The sequence below is a fragment of the Adiantum capillus-veneris genome, chromosome 10 (assembly GCF_014529385.1).
Source record: "Adiantum capillus-veneris isolate H3 chromosome 10, ASM1452938v2, whole genome shotgun sequence".
NCBI classification, from domain to species: domain Eukaryota; kingdom Viridiplantae; phylum Streptophyta; class Polypodiopsida; order Polypodiales; family Pteridaceae; genus Adiantum; species Adiantum capillus-veneris.
Window position 1 is genome coordinate 116,493,515 of NC_140940.1, and position 7,713 is coordinate 116,501,227.

The 7,713-nt window shown below is 42.4% G+C and overlaps 1 protein-coding gene across 1 annotated transcript; it reads right to left on the reverse strand.

Moving 5' to 3' along the window:
* Window positions 1-5,893: 5,893 nt before the first annotated feature.
* On the reverse strand, window positions 5,894-7,235 carry LOC147449502 (putative carboxylesterase 18). Its single transcript, XM_086521936.1, has one exon. It carries the CDS (start codon window positions 7,085-7,087, stop codon window positions 6,059-6,061), a length of 1,029 nt encoding a protein of 342 aa, XP_086378062.1. The 5' UTR covers window positions 7,088-7,235; the 3' UTR covers window positions 5,894-6,058.
* Window positions 7,236-7,713: the final 478 nt, after the last annotated feature.

Sequence of the window (7,713 nt, forward strand, 5' to 3'; positions counted from 1 at the left end):
TTCAACAAACTCAAGATCAAGAGAAGGATCAGGATGCAACAACATTGATCAAATTCAGCAGATGCGGAGAAATAGGACTCAAAATCACATGTTCAGCTGTGATAGATCCATAAGCAACAATAATCTCATGTCTTATGATACGTGGATCATGATGGGAAAGCCGCGAATCAAAGAGCTAGAAGAAACAGTGAACACAAGTTTAAAAATGCCAATTCCTAGCTTTGGCATGGCCGAGGCCGTACTCAGGTTGAGTACCGGGGAGTATAAGGATACTTTCCACATAATTGACTCTCATCATATCAAAGAGAGGCTGATCCTGATAGAAAATTGGAGAAACATCTTCTTTCAACCATAAGGAAAATCTTCAACAACAACACCATCAAAAACCCCAAAAGCACCTCAAGTCAATGCAAAAAAGGAGCAACCAACCATCACGGAAAAATGTAAAGCAAAGGCAACCACTAAAGTTAATCAACCTTGCAAGACAATTTTACCTTAAACGAGCCCACATAAACTTCCCACAAAGCCTCTACATCAAGAGTCAAACCATCGAGAGTCAAACCATCGGCAATGCAATGGAAACCGAAACAAAAAGTCTATCAACCAAAGTTTCCATCACATCAAAGAATTAGGAAGAATCCAAAGAGAAACAACCAAGTGTTAATATCCAAAGAGCACATCCATGTCAAAGACCCAATTTGGATACAACATACACCAGTTCAACCTCAACAACATAAAGTGACAAGGTGGGTAGCATCAAATGAGTCAATCACTGCTCAGAGCTACTTCCAAGGAGACACTAATGTTTGGGCCAATAAGCTTAAAGTAATAGCCTGGACCTACCCACCTCAACCAACATGTCCTACACGTAACAAGATGCACTATAAATGCAAGACAAACAACTCAATAAGAGAAAGAAAAACCACAAAAGGCAGAAGAAAAGACCTTCCAAGCAAGAACTGCGACAAGTGTGGGTACCAAAATCAGACGCTAGTCAAGTTACCCAAGAGAAATAGGTGAAACAGTCGATGATTCCAGTCAAGCTACTTGAAACACAAGGATTTTATGCAGGTATTAATCAAATATGGTTACCAAAAGTTGTAGCTCAATCTGGAACAACCAAGAGAAATCAGGCAGCACAAGCTTCTACCCAAAGGCAAGCAATGACAACCAAGAGCCAACAGAAGCCAATTGCAACCAAGGCCTGTTGCAATCTATAGATGGATACCTCAGCATCAACTATAGGATTAGGGCTTCTACAACGAAAATCATCAAATCTGTCTATCAAAGCCTAATGTCAATCAAGCCAAAGCGAAAGAGAAAATTCCAAAGACGGTCACACAAGGACCAAAAACAAGATGGGTTCCAAAATTGCTCGTGCAAACTCAAACACAAAGAACCCACACACAGATTCAGCCGCTTCTCATGCAAGATAAATCAAAGGCTACATCAATCCCTACAAGAGCTGAAGGACTTGTTTCACAAAGCAGTGTGAATATACGACAAGCAAGTCAAGAGGAGCCAAAATTTGTCAACCTATTTGACAAAATGGTGGCACTCAATGAACAACACAATGGAAGAGGCCTAAATTTCTTATGGAATTGGGTTTCTGGCCTTGAACAAGTACGTCCAAGTCGCCATTAAAATTACATGGCATAAAAGTCAGAGTCGGGCAGCTAAGCCACTATATGAACGAAGCGCTAGTCCCAAACCTTCATGTAATATTATATGTGGTCTAAGCGTCTTAGTTATTTTAGATACTGCTCAAGAAGCTGGAAGAGTTGAGCATAATTACGTTGTGTCGCTTATGCTGGTATAGGTGAGCATAAGAGTCAAAGTCATTGTAGTATAGGGGTAAGTGAAGGAGGAAGTCCAAAAGACACTCATCCACTTAGCACAGTGAAGTATGAGTGGAGAAGCTTCTACATCAAAAACCCTTTTTGGAAACTTGGAAGCTCTTGAGACGTCCTTTGATGTCACGTGCGCTACATTTTTTCCTTGAAGCACCCATCAACTCCATCTCTTACACTACATGCTTTTGTTTGACAAATTTCTTGTATGCATATAGAGTGTCCCATAATTGGCACTTTCATTAGACACTCTTCCTTTGTTTCTCCCGGGCACTCACCTTGCATGACAGGTACTTCAAGTGGAATTGCTCAACTCCAATAAGAGCGTATACCAAAGACACTTTTTTCCCACCGAGTTTTTTCCCTTTGGTCATCCAGGTTTTAAGACCCTAATCTAGAAACCCTCATCATCGACTTCTTGTATATATTCCTTCTACATCAACAATAAGAAAATGTCTATCCAAATCAATCGACAATGACTTGAAGCAAAAAATGTAGGTCTCTGAATGCTTATCAAGAGAATCTTTTATCTCCTCCAAGGTCGACAACAAAGCTCCATCAAACAATGGCAAGTCAAAGAATGGCCTACAATGACAAGCAATGAAAAATTCTGCAAGAGGGTCATCAACAACAATCAAAAGTAGCTCACACAATGCTTCAACATTGGTGACCTATTACAGACAACTCAAATACAGTGGACATGGAAAGCATACCCATCATAAAGTCCATGCCACAAAGAGGATTGATTCTATAAACTCAAAAACATTAAAATCCTTCTTCATGGTGGCCAAGACTGGCAACAAAGAGGCGAATGCACAACCAGAAGAAAAGTTGCCTCGAAAATCAAAGATCAAATCACGTATCAACAACATGGAAGACATGAATCACTCAAGGAAGGAGGGAGCATCATCAACGACAACGGAAGAAAAACCTTGAAGACAAAGCTGAAGACAACCCTATGACAAGACTGCACAAGGTCGTGTCAAGGGACGACACGAATTAGGAAGGGGGGAATGTTAAGAGACAGATAAAAAACGAGCGTCCACCTGGCCGGACATGTAGCCGGACACCACATTTGTAGTTTATTATTTTGTCGAGTTAGTGTAGTGATACTCTATGTAAATCCTAATTCCAGAGTAGCAATCAATTCCCTGAGTTGTAATTTTGTCATGACATTTGTAAAGGTACATCTGAGCCGGTCACCGACCATTTAGAAATCCCTAGGTATAAAGATTAATAACCTTAATGTGAAAGAAGGCTCATTTTTATAAAGAGCTCTATTGTGCATATGCTCGAGCTACTAAGCTACTCCAACTTGTAATCGACGTTTCTAATGATTGGGTAATCAATTTTCAATTTTGAAACTTGCATTGTGTTCTTGTCTCATTGCTCTTTCATTTAAGTGTAAGCATTGTCAGTTTTGTTGTGGTTCGCGACTACACGTTAGTGAGCCTTAATTGCAGATTTGAGTGCTTAAATCAGTGTTTTTAGTCATTTTGACCATAGGAAAGTGTTCCTAGACCATAGGGCGACCTTTTCTGGATAGTTCTATTACAGTTTTCAGGACCTTTTTCATGATGGGTCGTGATTTTGGTACCTTGTTGGATTGCGATCAGACTTGGTAGGATCGTGCGCCTAGGTGTCCTAGACCTCCTCGTAAAGTTACGTTGCATTTCAAGTCCGTTCGAGTGCCAAAATGGCGTGATGACCTAGAGTTGTGAGAAAGGACATAGACCGATTTCTCTAATCATTGAGTGTTGGTTTTCTTGTCGAGTTGTTGTGTTAGCTTGTTAAGGTTCACTTCTTGAGATTGACGATCTCAAAGAGTCTCCGTGCCCCATCCGAATCACTTCCCTGAGTATTGACATTATGTTAGTACCAAAAAGCTATGCTGCAGACGAGCCCTTAACAAAGTCCAAAGCTGTTGTATTATCAGTGATTGTCAAAGAGTGTAAAGGGACCGAGGGCTTTCAATTTTGTAATTATGTGTAATCTTTGAACCTTATCATTGAGCCCAACTAGCTAGGGATCCATTCTTTAAACCTTGGCTAAGGTATAAAAGCCAATTTTTGTAACTTTCGACCTAAGTATTGGATAATGAAAGTGAGCGTACGCTACAATTGAGTATTATGAGTCTTGTGTTAAACTGATTTTTGACCATAGGGATAGATAGAACACGTCTTAAGGAAGCTATAGAGTGCTTCAAATGCCGAAATTGACCTGCCCGAAATAGGCTTTTTATCTTAGGCACGATTTTGCCCGAGTGTCAAAAATGACATGTGAGCATATGGGGATGCCGAGGATACTCTGCATATTCTAGATAGTAAGTTACATTGCACTCAGATCATCATAGCTATACAAAATCGTCAGGTAAAGCTTGCGGTAAGGAAAGTGGCTTTTGATGTTAGACACACATTTGAGACCAATTTAGACAAGAGCACATTGGACTTGAGTTTTTCGAGAGATTAGCTATCTCTTGTAGCCTCCATGCACTAGGGCCAACTACGTCCCACGGATTGACATTTTATGTCTTCTGTGCTTCTCGCTTTGCTAGCATCGATATGGTGACGCTTGGCAGCCGGCCAACAACAACTCTATTCAAAATGAAAAAGAGCTTGCAAGTTAGGGACTGATAGTTTGGTCTATATAATGGCAAGGATGAGCTCTCTGGATCATTATGAATTTGTTTACGCATGTAGCCACATTGCAGAAGCACCTCCTTGATTGTTTTTTAACCTCACCAAAGTTGAAGTCCCTCACTATGCCCTTCCAACCTGCCAAGTATGATTTTTTTGTGGTGGACTTTATCCTGTTAATTTGCTCCATCAGTATCCGCATTACTTTGTGTATGGTTATTGGAAGCCAATTCTCATCTTTGTCATTGGTATTCCCAGTGATTATGGCTTCAATTGAAGTACTTGTTCACTTTAATTAAGCAGACTCCTCCATGGAAAAAAATGGAAGTAACATGTAGAAGTAGAGATGCAAAGATGAAGAAGAAATGCAAAAGTAGAGATGGAGATGCACAGATGGAGAAGAATACACAGAGAATCAGAGAGAGAAGAATATGTAGCAGTAGTGATGTAGAGATGGAGAAGAATATGTAGACCTAGAGATGAGGAAGAATATACACAAATGAAGTATATAGTTGGAGAAGAATATGCAAAATTAGAGATGAAGAAGAATATGCAAAAGTAGAGCAAGAAGAAGTGAGAAAGTGACGGGAGAAAATCCACACGTTGTTTGATGATAGTGACATGCAAAGTGAAAATGGTAAAAAATGAGGTGAAAATCTTTCAAAACCAACGGGTGTCGCAAATTACAACACTTTTATCTGCTCATGAGTATGCCAAAAAAAAATCATTTTGAAATTGTGTTTTTCTTTTCAAAAATATAGATTTTGTAACTGAAGCTCTTCTATCATTGGTTAAGAGCGCTCTCTCTCTCTCTCTCTCTCTCTCTCTCTATATATATATATATATATATATATAGATATATATATATATATATATATATATATATATATATATATATATATATATATATATATATATATATATATATGCTTAAAGACACAAAAGAGACCTCCCTAATGGCCCAACATCACATTTTAGCATTTATTTTGGATGGTTATTATCTATAGTAAAGTCGAGACACCTAGAACCCCATATAAGCAAGGTCCCTGTCCCTTATTTGTATACATCTCATTTTATGCTACACTTAACCGTTGGCTTTCCCGCTCACACACTCTCTTGCATTTTTACGGAGGTGCTTTACTTTTGAATTAGCTTCAAAAAGTCCAAAAAGACGTAACAAAATGATTATAATTACGAATCTTTGAGGCATCAAAGGAACCTTAAAACACAAGAAACTACAAAACGAATCAAAGAGAGACTCTCTCTCCTTGATTATATGAACATTTCCCACATACAAATAATTTTCGTGACTCTAAATTGATCAAAAGCTGCCTACAAAATAGGTAGGCAAATGAGACACTCAAATGGCCTAAAAGAGGCTCAACAAGACTATGTCCATGCCTACACTCACACCAAATTCTTAATTTAAATTCATTGTAAGATAAGAGATCTTACACTCGACGACTACTAAATGGACCCCATAACCAAAGAAACTACAAGTAATTGTATGGACTACGGCATTAAGAAGCTTCTCATAATGATGTCCATTCGGAGGAACATCAAAAGAAAACGTTAAAAGCTAGTGGTGGTGGTGGTGGGGAGGAGCTTAGAGTGGACAAAGTGTTCAAGATCAGCACGGAAGACGGAAGAGAGAGCTAGGTCGGGTAAGCAATGGAAGCAATGGATGCCGCCTTTGTAGAAGTGAAGGTGGACATGGTGGCCCATGCGCTGTAAGGACTTGACGTAGCGGAGCTGCCAATCTTTGGTAGAGTCGTACTCGCCCACAGTCACCAGGAAGGGGGCAAGGGGTAGCCCCCTCAAATCCGGCGCCTCAGGACCGCTTACATTGACCGCCGGGTGGTCCCTGTTGGCGCCGGCCGGCAGGAACTTCCGCCAGCACGCGTCACACTTGTCGTAATCCAGAAAGGGATCCACCTTCATTAGGCGCAGCTCCGCCGGCGTCCGCTCCTCCCCTCCGAAAAACGGCGCCAGTACCAGATTGCCCAGCACCGTCAATCTTCCCTTCATCGCCGCATGCGAAGCCAGTCTGCACGCCACGTGGTGCACAATATTCCCTCCTGCGCTTTCCCCCACCAAAAAGCAACGCGACAGGTCAGCCTCTTGCAGCGGCGCCTCCCCCTGCCCCGCCGCCGCCGCCGCCGCCGCCGATCCAGTGGCCAGCCACTGCACTGCCGCGTAACAATCATCGTACGCTGTCGGATACCGGTAATCAGGCGCCTTCCGGTAATCTACAGAGACAACAATCGCTTGGAAGGTCTTGCACAAGTACCTGCAAAAGGAGTCGGGGAATGCAGAGTTGGCGGACATGGCAACAAAGCCACCGCCGTGGAAGTAGAAGAAGACCGGTAGCTGGAGGTGGGCGGGAGCTGGGGTAGTAGGGATGAAGGTTCTGACCCACACGGAGGTGTCCGGCTGGATGGTGAAGGCAGTGGCTGCAACGCCGTCTCGTGTGGCGGCTACTACTTTGGAATCCAAGAGCTCCTCCAGGCGGCGGTTAACTTCGTCTTGGCTGTTCACAATGAGCCATGCCGGACACTCCATGGGTGTTGTCTCTTCGGAGACTATGGCATCTGGATCCATAGCCTCTCTCTCTCTCTCACACACGCACACGCACACGCGCACACACAAACACAGAGAGTTTAGAGAGAGAGAGAGAGAGAGCTCAGGGCCCTGCAACAACCATCAGGACCCTGGTTTCGAGACCTTTATCATCATGCATAACACTCAGCGATCAGGAACCAGTCGTCTCCCCCTTTTGGCTCATGTAATTGTCACCCTTTGAATATAGTGACGAGGCTAGCAAGCATCACCGCTGATGAATTCACGACTCAGAGGAGGACACAGTGCAATGGTCGGCACTCCTAGGACTGATGTATCTGCCTTTTTTCCCAAAGGAGGCCTTAGGCCCCTGTCACACGTAGGCAGCAGACATGCCTGTAAAAGACCGACCCATTTGGTCGCTTTTCTAGTCACACACCATGGACACCATTTATATTCTGACTTCTCATTACACCTGTCATCTGGTGGCCTTCGGCTACATGGAAGCGACTCCAACTTTGATGGCAGACGATAGCCGCTCAAACTCAATGTTTCAATTTTTATGATGCTACTTTTGTGTTTGTCCGCTACTACTGAGCATGAATGGGCAAGGGGCTTGCACTGGCTGTTTTCAGAGAGCAACGGACAAGGTGTTAAGCAAACCACGT

What these genes read in the sequence shown, in the direction of transcription:
- LOC147449502 (XM_086521936.1), bottom strand. Translation starts at nt 7,087, where the DNA reads ATGGATCCAGATGCCATAGTCTCCGAAGAGACAACACCCATGGAGTGT.